This window comes from Salvelinus fontinalis, chromosome 33 (assembly GCF_029448725.1).
Source record: "Salvelinus fontinalis isolate EN_2023a chromosome 33, ASM2944872v1, whole genome shotgun sequence".
Classification (NCBI taxonomy): Eukaryota; Metazoa; Chordata; class Actinopteri; order Salmoniformes; family Salmonidae; genus Salvelinus; species Salvelinus fontinalis.
The window spans coordinates 12108714-12127220 of NC_074697.1; the positions used below are offsets into that span (position 1 = coordinate 12108714).

Here is an 18507-nt window from a genome sequence, read left to right on the forward strand (position 1 = left end):
TTTACTGTCAGGATCTGTGCAGAAGATCTACTAACTAATCTACGAACTAATTTGTATGTCTCTCTCCCTCTATCTGCCTCTGCCTCTCTCCCTTTCAATTCGCTTTATTGGAATGACTTAACAATGTCCATATTGCCAAAGCCTTGGAGATTAAGTGATTCATTTACAGTATTTACATGATTAAAATAATAATAGTCAATATTGTCAACGGGACAATCAGTAGCAACAATAACCAAGTGTCAAAATAACCAACACATTCAACAATAACAATAAACATACAGTAGAGGACATGTGCAGGTTGATTGGTCTGTCAGACACTGTCCCTCAACTTATGGCAGGCAGCAATGTAGTGCGCTGCCAACCCACAGCTCTCTGCGTCCTCCCCCAACAGGACGGGTAGCCTATCCTCATCAGAGAGGTCTTTGAAACCTTGAATAAGAGTTTAACATTTGGGAAAATGACACTCTCTAATTGTTTTATATTTTTGACATTTTGTCAGGAAATACAGCTCCGTATCAGGTTCTGCTGTTGTGCAGTGGTTGCACAGCCTTTCCTCTACAGGGAGACAGGTTTTCCTGTGTCTACCCTTCTCAATGGCAAGGCTGTGCTCACTGAGCCTGTACGTTGTCAAGGTTTTGATCAAATATTTAGCCACGGTGTACTGTCGATTTAGGGCCAGATAGCACTGCATTTTGCTTTGTGTTTGTGCTTGTGTTTCCCAATAAGCAATGTAGTTTTGTTTTGACTGTGTTGTAATTTGGTTTATTCTGATTGATTGGATGTTCTGGTCCTGAGGCTTCAGTGTGTTAGTAGAACAGGTTGTGAACTCAGCCCCAGGACCAGCTGGATGAGGGGACTGAGGCTTCAGTGTGTTAGTAGAACAGGTTTGTGAACTCAGCCCCAGGACCAGCTGGATGAGGGGACTCTTTTCTTTGCTCAGCTCTTGGTATTGCAGGGCTTGGTAGTGATATGAGAGGGGGTCACTGTATTTTAGATGTTTCCAAAACTTAATTGCTCTTTATTTTAGTTTTATTATTAGTGGATATTGGCCTAATCCTGCCCTGCATAAATTGTTTGTAGTTTTCCTCTGGACATGTAGGAGAATCTTACAGAACTCTGCATGCAGGGTTTCAATGGGGTGTTTGTCCCATTTGATGAAATCTTGTTTTGCAAGTGAACGCCACCTATACCTCGCTGCCATAAAGTACAATTGGTTCAATGACATATTCAATTAGTTTTAGCCAAATTTTAATAGGTATTTCAATTTGAATTTGCTTTTTAATTGCGTAGAATGCCCTGCGTGCTTTCTCTCTCAGTTCATTCACTTCCTCATTTAGGTGTCCAGTAGAGCATATATTTAAACCTCAGTAATTGTAGTGTGTACAGTCCTCTATATATATATATATATATTTAAACCTTAGTAATTGTAGTGTGTACAGTACTATATATATTTAAACCTCAGTAATTGTAGTGTGTGCAGTACTCTATATATTTAAACCTCAGTAATTGTAGTGTGTACAGTACTATATATATTTAAACCTCAGTAATTGTAGTGTGTGCTGTACTCTATATATTTAAACCTCAGTAATTGTAGTGTGTTCAGTACTATATATATATAAACCTCAGTAATTGTAGTGTGTGCAGTACTCTATATATTTAAACCTCAGTAATTGTAGTGTGTACAGTACTATATATATTTAAACCTCAGTAATTGTAGTGTGTGCTGTACTCTATATATTTAAACCTCAGTAATTGTAGTGTGTTCAGTACTATATATATATAAACCTCAGTAATTGTAGTGTGTGCAGTACTCTATATATTTAAACCTCAGTAATTGTAGTGTGTTCAGTACTATATATATATAAACCTCAGTAATTGTAGTGTGTACAGTACTATATATATATTTAAACCTCAGTAATTGTAGTGTGTGCAGTACTCTATATATATAAACCTCAGTAATTGTAGTTTGTACAGTACTCTATATATATAAACCTCAGTAATTGTAGTGTGTACAGTCCTCTATATATATAAACCTCAGTAATTGTAGTTTGTGCAGTACTCTATATATATAAACCTCAGTAATTGTAGTGTGTACAGTACTATATATATATAAACCTCAGTAATTGTAGTGTGTACAGTACTATATATATATAAACCTCAGTAATTGTAGTGTGTACAGTACTATATATATATAAACCTCAGTAATTGTAGTGTGTACAGTACTATATATATATTTAAACCTCAGTAATTGTAGTCTGTTCAGTACTATATATATTTAAACCTCAGTAATTGTAGTCTGTTCAGTACTCTATATATATATAAACCTCAGTAATTGTAGTCTGTTCAGTACTCTATATATTTAAACCTCAGTAATTGTAGTGTGTACAGTACTCTATATATTTAAACCTCAGTAATTGTAGTGTACAGTACTCTATATATTTAAACCTCAGTAATTGTAGTGTACAGTACTCTATATATTTAAACCTCAGTAATTGTAGTGTACAGTACTCTATATATATAAACCTCAGTAACAGTTACAGAGTTTAATGGCTGTGAGAGGAGAGAACTGAGGATGGATCAACAACATTGTAGTTACTCCACAATACCGACCTGAACGACAGAGAGAAAATATGTAAACCTGTACCGAAACCTTGTCACGCCCTGACCATAGAGAGCCCTTGGGGTTCTCTATGGTGCAATAGGTCAGAGCGTGACTAGGGGGTGATCTAGTCTAATATTTCTATGTTGGTGTGTGAGTATGATGGTCGTTGCCTCTAATTGGGGATCATACTTAGTGTGGTCCTTTTCCCACCTGCGTTTGTGGGATGTTTCGTTTTGGTTTAGTGCTATGAACTTCACGTTCGTTTATTCTTTGTTGTTTTTTGAAGGTTCACTTTAATAAATATGTGGAACTCTACTCACGCTGCGCCTTGGTCCGCTCATTATGTATACGACGAACGTGACAAATATTCCAAAACATGCATCCTGTTTGCAAAGACGCACTATAACGAACAAAAAACAAAAAAATGAACAAAACAGCAAAAAACTATACAAATATTCCCAATCAAATCCAATACAACACATTACTGAGTACCACTCTGCATATTTTTAAGCATAGCGGTGGCTGCATCATGTTATGGGTATGCTTTTCATCGTTAAGGACTGAGAAGTTTTTCAGGATAAAAGAGAAATGGAATGGAGCTAAGTACAGGCAAAATCCTAGAGGAAAACCTGGTTCAGTCTTTCCACCAGACACTGGGAGAATTCACCTTTCAGCAGGACAATAACCTAAAACACAGGCAAAATCTTAGAGGAAAACCTGGTTCAGTCTGCTTCCCACCAGACACTGGGATAATTCACCTTTCAGCAGGACAATAACCGAAAACACAAGGCCAAATCTACACTGGAGTTGCTTACCAAGAAGACAGTGAATGTTCCTGGTTGGCCGACTTACAGTTTTAACTTAAATCTACTTAAAAATCCATGGCAAGACCTGAAAATGGTTGTCTAGCAATGATTAACAACCAATTTGACAGAGCTTGAAGAACTTTCAAAAGAATAAATGGGCAAATGTTGCACAATCCAGGTGTAGAAATCTCTTAGAGACTCACCCAGAGAGACTCCCAGCTGTAATGGCTACCTAAGGTGCATTTGGTTGTAATATCATCACCTTCTGAAGAGCAATTTCCAATTATTCCATGCAAAACAATTAGCTCTATCAGAGTTATACAGGAAGTAACTGCATGCTTTTCATGATCAGTAAACATCAATTGATCCTGTATTTTCAGATACTTAGAGCTGCCTCACAATATCTCTCAATATTGGCCACCATTAATTGGATATTTGAGTGATATACAATTATAGTAAACTACACCTGACAAGTATGAGTGGTTTAGGTTAATTTCCTATCATTTGTGGGCTCTGCCTGTCAAGCAGCAGAAGTACTGTTGTACTGTTAGCTGATAATGTTTACTTTGCTAGTTACTGGTAGAAACTTGGTACAGTTGGCTAAACATTGTGGGAAGAAGAAGTTAAACAACATCCCCTTTTCAACAGTGTTTATTATTATTATTATTATTATTACTATTATTATTATTATTATTTTATTTTATCCCCTTTTCTCCGCAATTTTCGTGGTATCCAATCGCTAGTAATTACTATCTTGTCTCATCGCTACAACTCCCGTACGGGCTCGGGAGAGACGAAGGTCAAAAGCCATGCGTCCTCCGAAGCACAACCCAACCAAGCCGCACTGCTTCTTAACACAGCGCGCCTCCAACCCGGAAGCCAGCCGCACCAATGTGTCAGAGGAAACACCGTGCACCTGGCCCCCTTGGTTAGCGCGCACTGCGCCCGGCCCGCCACAGGAGTCGCTGGAGCGCGATGAGACAAGGATATCCCTACCGGCCAAACCCTCCCTAACCCGGACGACGCTAAGCCAATTGTGCGTCGTCCCACGGACCTCCCGGTCGCGGCCGGCTGCGACAGCGCCTGGGCGCGAACCCAGAGACTCTGGTGGCGCAGCTAGCACTGCGATGCAGTGCCCTAGACCACTGCGCCACCCGGGAGGCTCAAAATTGTTTTTAAGAGTGTTTAATTACGATTGCTACTAACAGACATGAGGCTACATTGATTGATGTATCACGTCAAATTGGCTAGCTAGCTAACAACAGATCAGTCAATATGGCTAGTTAACAAGCTAACAACAGATCAATCAATATGGCTAGTTAACAAGCTAACAACAGATCAGTCAATATGGCTAGTTAACAAGCTAACAACAGATCAGTCAATATGGCTAGTTAACAAGCTAACAACAGATCAGTCAATATGGCTAGTTAACAAGCTAACAACAGATCAGTCAATATGGCTAGTTAACAAGCTAGCAACAGATCAGTCAATATGGCTAGTTAACAAGCTAGCAACAGATCAGTCAATATGGCTAGTTAACAAGCTAACAACAGATCAGTCAATATGGCTAGTTAACAAGCTAACAACAGATCAGTCAATATGGCTAGTTAACAAGCTAACAATAGATCAGTCAATATGGCTAGTTAACAAGCTAACAACAGATCAGTCAATATGGCTAGTTAACAAGCTAACAACAGATCAGTCAATATGGCTAGTTAACAAGCTAACAACAGATCAGTCAATATGGCTAGTTAACAAGCTAACAACAGATCAGTCAATATGGCTAGTTAACAAGCTAACAACAGATCAGTCAATATGGCTAGTTAACAAGCTAACAACAGATCAGTCAATATGGCTAGTTAACAAGCTAACAACAGATCAGTCAATATGGCTAGTTAACAAGCTAACAACAGATCAGTCAATATGGCTAGTTAACAAGCTAACAACAGATCAGTCAATATGGCTAGTTAACAAGCTAACAACAGATCAGTCAATATGGCTAGTTAACAAGCTAACAACAGATCAGTCAATATGGCTAGTTAACAAGCTAACAACAGATCAGTCAATATGGCTAGTTAACAAGCTAACAACAGATCAGTCAATATGGCTAGTTAACAAGCTAACAACAGATCAGTCAATATGGCTAGTTAACAAGCTAATAACAGATCAGTCAATATGGCTAGTTAACAAGCTAATAACAGATCAGTCAATATGGCTAGTTAACAAGCTAACAACAGATCAGTCAATATGGCTAGTTAACAAGATAACAACAGATCAGTCAATATGGCTAGTTAACAAGCTAACAACAGATCAGTCAATATGGCTAGTTAACAAGCTAACAACAGATCAGTCAATATGGCTAGTTAACAAGCTAACAACAGATCAGTCAATATGGCTAGTTAACAAGCTAACAACAGATCAGTCAATATGGCTAGTTAACAAGCTAATAACAGATCAGTCAATATGGCTAGTTAACAAGCTAACAACAGATCAGTCAATATGGCTAGTTAACAACTGTTGTGGTTGACAGAGGATTTTTATAATGTGTTTGTTGTAGTTGACTGTGTTTTGTGTACAGTCGTGGCCAAAGGTTTTGAGAATTACACAAATTTTAATTTCCACAAAGTCTGCTGCCTCAGTGTCTTTAGATATCTTTGTCAGATGTTACTATGGAATACTGAAGTATAATTACAAGCATTTCATAAGTGTCAAAGGCTTTTATTGACAATTACATGAAGTTGATGCAAAGAGTCAATATTTGCAGTGTTGACCCTTCTTTTTCAAGACCTCTGCAATCCACCCTGGCATGCAGTCAATTAACTTCTGGGCCAAATCCTGACTGATGGCAGCCCATTCTTGCATAATCAATGCTTGGAGTTTGTCAGAATTTGTGGGTTTTTGTTTGTCCACCCGCCTCTTGAGGATTGACCACAAGTTCTCAATGGGATTAAGGTCTGGGGAGTTTCCTGGCCATGCACCCAAAATATCGATGTTTTATTCCCCGAGCCACTTAGTTATCACTTTTGCCTTATGGCAAGGTGCTCCATCATGCTGGAAAAGGCATTGTTCGTCACCAAACTGTTCCTGGGTGGTCGGGAGAAGTTGCTTTATTCATGGCTGTGTTCTTAGGCAAAATTGTGAGTGAGCCCACTCCCCTGGCTGAGGGGCAACCCCACACATGAATGGTCTCAGGATGCTTTACTGTTGGCATGACACAGGACTGATGGTAGCGCTCACCTTGTCTTCTCCGGACAAGCTTTTTTCCGGATGCCCCAAACAATCGGAAAGGGGATTCATCAGATAAAATGACTTTACCCCAGTCCTCAGCAGTCCAATCCCTGTACCTTTTGCAGAATATCAGTCTGTCCCTGATGTTTTTCCTGGAGAGAAGTGGCTTCTTTGCTGCCCTTCTTGACACCAGGCCATCCTCCAAAAGTCTTCGCCTCACTGTGCGTGCAGATGCACTCACACCTGCCTGCTGCCAATCCTGAGCAAGCTCTGTCCTGGTGGTGCCCCGATCCCGCAGCTGAATCAACTTTAGGAGACGGTCCTGGCGCTTGCTGGACTTTCTTGGGCGCCCTGAAGCCTTCTTCACAACAATTGAACCGCTCTCCTTGAAGTTCTTGATGATCCGATAAATGGTTGATTAAGGTGCAATCTTACTGGCAGCAATATCCTTGCCTGTGAAGACTTTTTTGTGCAAAGCAATGATGACGGCACGTGTTTCCTTGCAGGTAACCATGGTTGACAGAGGAAGAACAATGTTTCCAAGCACCAGCCTCATTTTGAAGCTTCCAGTTTGTTATTCGAACTCAATCAGCATGACAGAGTGATCTCCAGCCTTGTCCTCATCAACACTCAGACCTGTGTTAACAAGAGAATCACTGACATGATGTCAGCTGGTCCTTTTTTGGCAGGGCTGAAATGCAGTGGAAATGTTTTTTGGGGTTTCAGTTCATTTGCATGGCAAAGAGGGACTTTGCAATTAATTGCAATTCATCTGATCACTCTTCATAACATTCTGGAGTATATGCAGATTGCCATCATACAAACTGAGGCAGCAGACTTTGTGAAAATTAATATACAGTGGGGAGAACAAGTATTTGATACACTGCTGATTTTGCAGGTTTTCCTACTTACAAAGCATGCAGAGGTCTGTAATTTTTATCATAGGTACACTTCAAATGTGAGAGACGGAATCTAAAACAAAAATCCAGAAAATCACATTGTATGATTTTTAAGTAATTAATTTGCATTATATAGCTACTCTTCCTGGGGTTTATTATGGATCCCCATTCGTTCCTGTCAAGGCAGCAGCTACTCTTCCTGGGGTTTATTATGGATCACAATTAGTTCCTGCCAAGGCAGCAGCTACTCTTCCTCAGGTTTATTTTGGATCCCCATTAGTTCCTGCCAAGACAGCAGCTACTCTTCCTGGGGTTTATTATGGATCCCCCACACACTCTAACCACTAGGCTACCTACCGTCCCTACACTCTAACCACTAGGCTACCTGCCCCCCCCTACACTCTAACCACTAGGCTACCTGCCCCCCCTACACTCTAACCACCAGGCTACCTACCGTCCCTACACTCTAACCACTAGGCTACCTGCCCCCCCTACACTCTAACCACTAGGCTACCTACCGTCCCTACACTCTAACCACTAGGCTACCTGCCCCCCCCTACACTCTAACCACTAGGCTACCTGCCCCCCCTACACTCTAACCACCAGGCTACCTGCCGCCCCTACACTCTAACCACTAGGCTACCTGCCACCCCTACACTCTAACCACTAGGCTACCTGCCACCCTAAACTCTAACCACTAGGCTACCTGCCTCCCCTCCACTCTAACCACTAGGCTACCCTGCCTCCCCTACACCCTAACCACTAGGCTACCTGCCCCCCCTACACTCTAACCACTAGGCTACCCTGCTACCCCTACACTCTAACAACTAGGCTACCTGCCTCCCCTCCACTCTAAACACTAGGCTACCCCCCACCCCCCCACACACTCTAACCACTAGGCTACCTACCGTCCCTACACTCTAACCACTAGGCTACCTGCCTCCCCTCCACTCTAACCACTAGGCTACCCTGCCGCCCCTACACTCTAACCACTAGGCTACCTGTCACCCCTACACTCTAACCACTAGGCTACCTGCCTCCCCTCCACTCTAACCACTAGGCTACCCTGCCGCCTCTACACTCTAACCACTAGGCTACCCTGCCGCCCCTGCACTCTAACCACTAGGCTACCTGCCTCCCCTACACTCTAACCACTAGGCTACCCTGCCGTCCCTACACTCTAACCACTAGGCTACCTGCCGCCCCTACACTCTAACCAATAGGCTACCTGCCTTCCCTCCACTCTAACCACTAGGCTACCTGCCGCCCTACACTCTAACCACTAGGCTACCTGCCACCCCTACACTCTAACCACTAGGCTACCTGCCTCCGCTCCACTCTAACCACTAGGCTACCTGCCGTCCCTACACTCTAACTACTAGGATACCTGCCACCCTACACTCTAACCACTAGGTTACCGTGCCCCCCCTACCCTCTAACCACTAGGCTACCCTGCCACCCCTACACTCTAACCACTAAGCTACCTGCCACCCCTACACTCTAACCACTAGGCTACCTGCCTCCCCTCCACTCTAACCACTAGGCTACCTGCCGTCCCTACACTCTAACCACTAGGATACCTGCCACCCCTACACTCTAACCACTAGGCTACCCTGCCTCCCCTACACTCTAACCACTAGGCTACCTGCCTCCTCTACAATCTAACCACTAGGCTACCTGCCTCCTCTACACTCTAACCACTAGGCTACCTGCCTCCTCTACACTCTAACCACTAGGCTACCTGCCTCCTCTACACTCTAACCACTAGGCTACCTGCCACCCTACACTCTAACCACTAGGCTACCTGACGCCCCTACACTCTAACCACTAGGATACCTGCCAACCCTACACTCTAACCACTAGGCTACCTGCCGCCCCTACACTCTAACCACTAGGCTACCTGCCTTCCCTCCACTCTAACCACTAGGCTACCTGCCGCCCCTACACTCTAACCAATAGGCTACCTGCCTTCCCTCCATTCTAACCACTAGGCTACCTGCCGCCCTACACTCTAACCACTAGGATACCTGCCACCCCTACACTCTAACCACTAGGCTACCTGCCGCCCTACACTCTAACCACTAGGATACCTGCCACCCCTACACTCTAACCACTAGGATACCTGCCACCCTACACTCTAACCACTAGGCTACCTGCCACCCTACACTCTAACCACTAGGCTACCTGCCGCCCCTACACTCTAACCACAAGGATACCTGCCACCCCTACACTCTAACCACTAGGCTACCTACCTCCCCTCCACTCTAACCACTAGGCTACCTCCCGTCCCTACACTCTAACCACTAGGATACCTGCCACCCCTACACTCTAACCACTAGGATACCTGCCACCCTACACTCTAACCACTAGGCTACCTGACGCCCCTACACTCTAACCACTAGGATACCTGCCACCCCTACACTCTAACCATTAGGCTACCTGCCTCCCTTCCACTCTAACCACTAGGCTACCTGCCGCCTCTACACTCTAACCACTAGGCTACCTGCCGCCTCTACACTCTAACCACTAGGTTACCCTGCCACCCCTACACTCTAACCACTAGAGTACCTGCCTCCTTTACAATCTAACCACTAGGCTACCTGCCTCCTCTACACTCTAACCACTAGGCTACCTGCCTCCTCTACACTCTAACCACTAGGCTACCTGCCTCCCCTCCACTCTAACCACTAGGCTACCTGCTTCCACTCCACTCTAACCACTAGGCTACCTGCCTCCTCTACACTCTAACCACTAGACTACCTGCCTCCTCTACACTCTAACCACTAGGCTACCTGCCACCCTACACTCTAACCACTAGGCTACCTGCCGCCCCTACACTCTAACCACAAGGATACCTGCCACCCCTCCACTCTAACCACTAAGCTACCTGCCACCCCTACTCTCTAACCACTAGGCTACCTGCCGCCCCAACACACTAACCACTAGACTACCTGCATCCCCTACACTCTAACCACTAGGATACCTGCCTCCCCTCCACTCTAACCACTAGGCCACCTGCCACCCCTCCACTCTAACCACTAGGATACCTGCCACCCCTACACTCTAACCACTAGGCTACCTGTCGCCCCTACACTCTAACCACTAGGTTACCCTGCCGCCCCTACACTCTAACCACTAGGCTACCTGCCGCCCCTACATTCTAACCACTAGGCTACCTGCCCCCCTACACTCTAACCACTAGGCTACCTGCCGCCCTACACTCTAACCACTAGGCTACCCTGCCGTCCCTACACTCTAACCACTAGGATACCTGCCGCCTCTACACTCTAACCACTAGGATACCTGCCGCCTCTACACTCTAACCACTAGGATACCTGCCGCCCCTACACTCTAACCACTAGGATACCTGCCGTCCCTACACTCTAACCACTAGGCAACCTGCCACCTCTACACTCTAACCACTAGGCAACCTGCCACCTCTACACTCTAACCACTAGGCTACCTGCCACCCCTACACTCTAACCACTAGGCTACCTGCCACCTCTACACTCTAACCACTAGACTACCCGCCACCTCTACACTCTAACCACTAGACTACCTGCCGCCCCTACACTCTAACCACTAGTCTACCTGCCGCCCCTACACTCTAACCACTAGGCTACCTGCCGCCCCTACACTCTAACCACTAGACTACCTGCCGCCCCCACACTCTAACCACTAGACTACCTGCCACCTCTACACTCTAACCACTAGGCTACCTTCCGCCTCTACACTCTAACCACTAGACTACCTGCCTCCTCTACACTCTAACCACTAGACTACCTTCCACCTCTACACTCTAACCACTAGGCTACCTTCCGCCTCTACACTCTAACCACTAGACTACCTGCCTAACCCTAACCCTAACCCTAACCCTAACCCTAACCCTAACCCTAACCACTAGGCTACCTTCCGCCTCTACACTCTAACCACTAGACTACCTTCCGCCTCTACACTCTAACCACTAGGCTACCTTCCGCCTCTACACTCTAACCACTAGACTACCTGCCACCTCTACACTCTAACCACTAGGCTACCTTCCACCTCTACACTCTAACCACTAGACTACCTTCCGCCTCTACACTCTAACCACTAGGCTACCTTCCGCCTCTACACTCTAACCACTAGGCTACCTTCCGCCTCTACACTCTAACCACTAGACTACCTTCCGCCTCTACACTCTAACCACTAGGCTACCTTCCGCCTCTACACTCTAACCACTAGACTACATGCCACCCCCCTATTAGCCAGTGTGTTAGTCCTTACCCATGAGGCCAGTGTGTTAGTCCTTACCCATGAGGCCAGTGTGTTAGTCCTTACCCATGAGGCCAGTGTGTTAGTCCTTACCCATGAGGCCAGGGTGTTAATCCTTACCCATGAGGCCAGTGTGTTAGTCCTTACCCATGAGGCCAGTGTGTTAGTCCTTACCCATGAGGCCAGTGTGTTAGTCCTTACCCATGAGGCCAGTGTGTTAGTCCTTACCCATGAGGCCAGTGTGTTAGTCCTTACCCATGAGGCCAGTGTGTTAGTCCTTACCCATGAGGCCAGTGTGTTAGTCCTTACCCATGAGGCCAGTGTGTTAGTTCTTACCCATGAGGCCAGTGTGTTAGTCCTTACCCATGAGGCCAGTGTGTTAGTCCTTACCCATGAGGCCAGTGTGTTAGTCCTTACCCATGAGGCCAGTGTGTTAGTTCTTACCCATGAGGCCAGTGTGTTAGTCCTTACCCATGAGGCCAGTGTGTTAGTTCTTACCCATGAGGCCAGTGTGTTAGTCCTTACCCATGAGGCCAGTGTGTTAGTCCTTACCCATGAGGCCAGTGTGTTAGTCCTTACCCATGAGGCCAGTGTGTTAGTCCTTACCCATGAGGACAGGGTGTTAATCCTTACCCATGAGGCCAGTGTGTTAGTCCTTACCCATGAGGCCAGTGTGTTAGTCCTTACCCATGAGGCCAGTGTGTTAGTCCTTACCCATGAGGCCAGTGTGTTAGTTCTTACCCATGAGGCCAGTGTGTTAGTCCTTACCCATGAGGCCAGTGTGTTAGTTCTTACCCATGAGGCCAGTGTGTTAGTCCTTACCCATGAGGCCAGTGTGTTAGTTCTTACCCATGAGGCCAGTGTGTTAGTCCTTACCCATGAGGCCAGTGTGTTAGTCCTTACCCATGAGGCCAGTGTGTTAGTCCTTACCCATGAGGCCAGTGTGTTAGTTCTTACCCATGATGCCAGTGTGTTAGTCCTTACCCATGAGGCCAGTGTGTTAGTCCTTACCCATGAGGCCAGTGTGTTAGTCCTTACCCATGAGGCCAGTGTGTTAGTCCTTACCCATGAGGCCAGTGTGTTAGTCCTTACCCATGAGGCCAGTGTGTTAGTCCTTACCCATGAGGCCAGTGTAGGACAGGAGGCAGGCTGCATAGTTGTCCTGTTTGCAGCCGCTGGCAAAGTGCTCTGAGGGCTGACAGTCGTACTGGAACTGGGCCCAGCGGGACCTGGATGGGGGACACAAGACAACATCCATCAGTTAGGAACAGGGCCCAGTGTCCCCCCTCTTCCCTGTTTCCCCTGTCTTCACTGTCTTCACTGTCTCCCCTGTCTTCACTGTCTTCCCTGTCCCCCCTCTTCACTGTCTCCCCTGTCTTCCCTGTCTTCACTGTCTCCCCTGTCTCCCCTGTCTCCCCTGTCTCCCCTGTCTTCACTGTCTCCCCTGTCTTCCCTGTCTTCACTGTCTCCCCTGTCTCCCCTGTCTTCACTGTCTCCCCTGTCTTCACTGTCTCCTCTGTCTCCCCTGTCTTCACTGTCTCCCCTGTCTCCCCTGTCTCCCCTGTCTCCCCTGTCTTCACTGTCTCCCCTGTCTCCCCTGTCTTCCCTGTCTTCACTGTCTCCCCTGTCTCCCCTGTCTCCCCTGTCTTCCCTGTCTCCCCTGTCTCCCCTGTCTTCACTGTCTCCCCTGTCTCCCCTGTCTTCACTGTCTCCCCTGTCTTCTCTGTCTCCCCTGTCTCCCCTGTCTTCACTGTCTCCCCTGTCTTCACTGTCTCCCCTGTCTCCCCTGTCTTCACTGTCTCCCCTGTCTCCCCTGTCTCCCCTGTCTTCACTGTCTCCCCTGTCTTCACTGTCTCCCCTGTCTTCTCTGTCTCCCCTGTCTCCCCTGTCTTCACTGTCTCCCCTGTCTTCACTGTCTCCCCTGTCTCCCCTGTCTTCACTGTCTCCCCTGTCTTCTCTGTCTCCCCTGTCTCCCCTGTCTCCCCTGTCTTCACTGTCTCCCCTGTCTTCTCTGTCTCCCCTGTCTCCCCTGTCTCCCCTGTCTTCACTGTCTCCCCTGTCTTCACTGTCTCCCCTGTCTTCACTGTCTTCACTGTCTCCCCTGTCTTCACTGTCTCCCCTGTCTTCACTGTCTCCCCTGTCTTCCCTGTCTCCCCTGTCTTCACTGTCTCCCCTGTCTTCTCTGTCTCCCCTGTCTCCCTTGTCTTCACTGTCTCCACTGTCCTCACTGTCTTCACTGTCTTCACAGTCTCCACTGTCTTCACTGTCTCCCCTGTCTTCACTGTCTTCACTGTCTCCCCTGTCTTCACTGTCTCCCCTGTCTTCACTGTCTTCACTGTCTTCACTGTCTTCACTGTCTTCACTGTCCTCACTGTGTTCACTGTCTCCCCTGTCTCCCCTGTCTTCACTGTCTTCACGGTCTCCCCTGTCTCTCCTGTCTTCACTGTCTCCCCTGTCTTCACTGTCTCCCCTGTCTTCACTGTCTCCCCTGTCTTCACTGTCTTCCCTGTCTCCCCTGTCTTCACTGTCTTCACGGTCTCCCCTGTCTCCCCTGTCTTCACGGTCTCCCCTGTCTTCACTGTCTCCACTGTCCTCACTGTCTTCACTGTCTCCCCTGTCTCCCCTGTCTCCACTGTCTCCCCTGTCTCCCGTCCCTCCCCTGTCTCCTCTGTCTCCCGTCCCTCCCCTGTCTTCACTGTCTCCCCTGTCTCCCCTGTCTCCCCTGTCTTCACTGTCTTCCCTGTCTCCCCTGTCTCCCCTGTCTCTCCTGTCTTCACGGTCTCCCCTGTCTCCCCTGTCTTCACTGTCTCCCCTGTCTCCCCTGTCTTCACTGTCTCCCCTGTCTTCACTGTCTCCCCTGTCTCCCCTGTCTCCCCTGTCTTCACTGTCTTCACGGTCTCCCCTGTCTCTCCTGTCTTCACTGTCTCCCCTGTCTTCACTGTCTCCCCTGTCTTCACTGTCTCCCCTGTCTTCACTGTCTTCCCTGTCTCCCCTGTCTTCACTGTCTTCACGGTCTCCCCTGTCTCCCCTGTCTTCACTGTCTCCCCTGTCTCCCCTGTCTTCACTGTCTCCCCTGTCTTCACTGTCTCCCCTGTCTCCCCTGTCTCCCCTGTCTTCACTGTCTTCACGGTCTCCCCTGTCTCTCCTGTCTTCACTGTCTCCCCTGTCTTCACTGTCTCCCCTGTCTTCACTGTCTCCCCTGTCTTCACTGTCTTCCCTGTCTCCCCTGTCTTCACTGTCTTCACGGTCTCCCCTGTCTCCCCTGTCTTCACGGTCTCCCCTGTCTTCACGGTCTCCCCTGTCTTCACTGTCTTCACTGTCTTCACTGTCTTCACTGTCTCCCCTGTCTCCACTGTCTCCCCTGTCTCCTCTGTCTCCCGTCCCTCCCCTGTCTCCTCTGTCTCCCGTCCCTCCCCTGTCTCCCCTGTCTCCCCTGTCTCCCCTGTCTCCCCTGTCTTCACTGTCTTCCCTGTCTCCCCTGTCTCCCCTGTCTCTCCTGTCTTCACGGTCTCCCCTGTCTCCCCTGTCTTCACTGTCTCCCCTGTCTTCACTGTCTCCCCTGTCTTCACTGTCTCCCCTGTCTTCACTGTCTCCCCTGTCTCCCCTGTCTCCCCTGTCTTCACTGTCTCCCCTGTCTCCTCTGTCTCCCGTCCCTCCCCTGTCTTCACTGTCTCCCCTGTCTCCCCTGTCTTCACTGTCTCCTCTGTCTCCCCTGTGTCCCCTGTCTCCCCTGTCTCCCCTGTCTACCCTGTCTTCACTGTCTCCCCTGTCTCCCCTGTCTTCACTGTCTCCCCTCTCTCCCCTGTCTCCTCTGTCTCCCGTCCCTCCCCTGTCTCCTCTGTCTCCCGTTCCTCCCCTGTCTCCTCTGTCGCCCCTGTCTCCTCTGTCTCCCGTCCCTCCCCTGTCTCCTCTGTCTCCTCTGTCTCCCCTGTCTCCCCTGTCTTCACTGTCTCCCCTGTCTCCCCTGTCTCCCCTGTCTCCTCTGTCTCCCGTCCCTCCCCTGTCTCCCCTGTCTCCTCTGTCTCCCCTGTCTCCTCTGTCTTCACTGTCTCCCCTGTCTCCCCTGTCTCCCCTGTCTCCCCTGTCTTCACTGTCTCCCCTGTCTTCACTGTCTCCCCTGTCTCCCCTGTCTTCACTGTCTCCCCTGTCTCCCCTCTCTCCCCTGTCTCCCCTGTCTCCTCTGTCTCCCGTCCCTCCCCTGTCTCCCCTGTCTCCCGTCCCTCCTCTGTCTCCCCTGTCTCCCCTGTCTCCCCTGTCTCCTCTGTCTCCCCTGTCTCCCCTGTGTCCTCTGTCTCCCGTCCCTCCCCTGTCTCCCCTGTCTCCTCTGTCTCCCGTCCCTCCCCTGTCTCCTCTGTCTCCTCTGTCTCCTCTGTCTCCCCTGTCTCCTCTGTCTCCCGTCCCTCCACTGTCTCCTCTGTCTCCCCTGTCTCCTCTGTCTCCCGTCCCTCCCCTGTCTCCTCTGTCTCCCGTCCCTCCCCTGTCTCCTCTGTCTCCCGTCCCTCCCGTCCCTCCCGTCCCTCCCGTCCCTCCCCTGTCTCCCCTGACTGCCAGTCAGTTAATATTGTCTGACAGGAGTAAAGGTCTAAGGGACGTAGCCTGTGTTTCTACTGACGTATGGAACTGTATTGAGATGGCCATAGCAAGGATCATTTGTTTGATTTACAATGTGTCCCGACTGCTATTATCATGACAGAAACGCATTGAGTAACATATTCATCTCTAAACAGATGGCAGGGACATGGTGTGTAGCTCAATCTGTTGGGACTCTACAGACAGAAGTTGGCAGATTGGCGGTGGTGACTTCAAACGAGTCCCGTGACGCTGGCGGGGGTTGTGAGAGTCTCATCTTTACATAGAGGATTAGTTTATAACCGTTCAGACTCTGAAGACGTTTTCGTAAAGAATCCTGTCTCATGGTCTGACAAACACAGCAGATTGAGACGCAGCCCTACCATCTTCCACCTACATATTGAGACGCAGCCCTACCATCTTCCACCGCAGATTGAGACGCAGCCCTACCATCTTCCCCTGCTGATTGAGACGCAGCCCTACCATCTTCCACCTACAGATTGAGACGCAGCCCTACCATCTTCCACCTACAGATTGAGACGCAGCCCTACCATCTTCCACCGCAGATTGAGACACAGCCCTACCATCTTCCCCCTACAGATTGAGACGCAGCCCTACCATCTTCCACCTACAGATTGAGACGCAGCCCTACCATCTTCCACCGCAGATTGAGACGCAGCCCTACCATCTTCCACCTGCAGATTGAGACGCAGCCCTACCATCTTCCACCTACAGATTGAGACGCAGCCCTACCATCTTCCCCCTACAGATTGAGACGCAGCCCTACCATCTTCCACCTACAGATAGAGACGCAGCCCTACCATCTTCCACTTACAGATTGACACACAGCCCTACCATCTTCCACCGCAGATTGAGACGCAGCCCTACCATCTTCCCCCTACAGATTGAGACGCAGCCCTACCATCTTCCACCTACAGACTGAGACGCAGCCCTACCATCTTCCACCTACAGATTGAGACGCAGCCTACCATCTTCCACCTACAGATTGAGACGCAGCCCTACCATCTTCCCCTGCTGATTGAGACGCAGCCCTACCATCTTCCCCCTACAGATTGAGACGCAGCCCTACAATCTTCCCCCTACAGATTGAGACGCAGCCCTACCATCTTCCACCTACAGATTGAGACGCAGCCCTACCATCTTCCACCTACAGATTGAGACTTAGCCCTACCATCTTCCACCTACAGATTGAGACACAGCCCTACCATCTTCCACCTACAGATTGAGACGCAGCCCTACCATCTTCCACCGCAGATTGAGACGCAGCCCTACCATCTTCCACCGCAGATTGAGACGCAGCCCTACCATCTTCCACCTACAGATTGAGACGCAGCCCTACCATTTTCCACCTGCAGATTGAGACGCAGCCCTACCATCTTCCACTGCAGATTGAGACGCAGCCATACCTTCTTCCACTGCAGATTGAGACGCAGCCCTACCATCTTCCACCGCAGATTGAGACGCAGCCCTACCATCCTCCACCGCAGATTGAGAAGCAGCCCTACCATCTTCCACCGCAGATTGAGACGCAGCCCTACCATCTTCCACCCACAGATTGAGACGCAGCCCTACCATCTTCCACCTACAGATTGAGACGCAGCCCTACCATCTTCCATCTACAGATTGAGACGCAGCCCTACCATCTTCCATCTACAGATTGAGACGCAGCCCTACCATCTTCCACCGCAGATTGAGACGCAGCCCTACCATCTTCCACCTACAGATTGAGACGCAGCCCTACCATCTTCCACAGCAGATTGAGACGCAGCCCTACCATCTTCCCCCTACAGATTGAGACGCAGCCCTACCATCTTCCACCTACAGATTGAGACGCAGCCCTACCATCTTCCACAGCAGATTGAGACGCAGCCCTACCTTCTTCCACCTACAGATTGAGACGCAGCCCTACCATCTTCCACAGCAGATTGAGACGCAGCCCTACCATCTTCCACCTACAGATTGAGACGCAGCCCTACAATCTTCCACTGCTGATTGAGACGCAGCCCTACCATCTTCCACCGCTGATTGAGACGCAGCCCTACCATCTTCCACCGCAGATTGAGACGCAGCCCTACCATCTTCCACCGCTGATTGAGACGCAGCCCTACCATCTTCCACCGCAGATTGA

General features: G+C 48.8%; 1 protein-coding gene across 1 annotated transcript in view; it reads right to left on the reverse strand.

Moving 5' to 3' along the window:
- Positions 1-18507, reverse strand: part of LOC129831724 (GDNF family receptor alpha-4-like) — a 512247-nt gene that overhangs the window by 59068 nt on the left and 434672 nt on the right. Inside the window, exon 6 of the mRNA XM_055895115.1 lies at positions 12909-13018. Coding sequence (XP_055751090.1) covers positions 12909-13018 — 110 coding nt within the window. The remainder of the gene's footprint in view (positions 1-12908; positions 13019-18507) is intronic.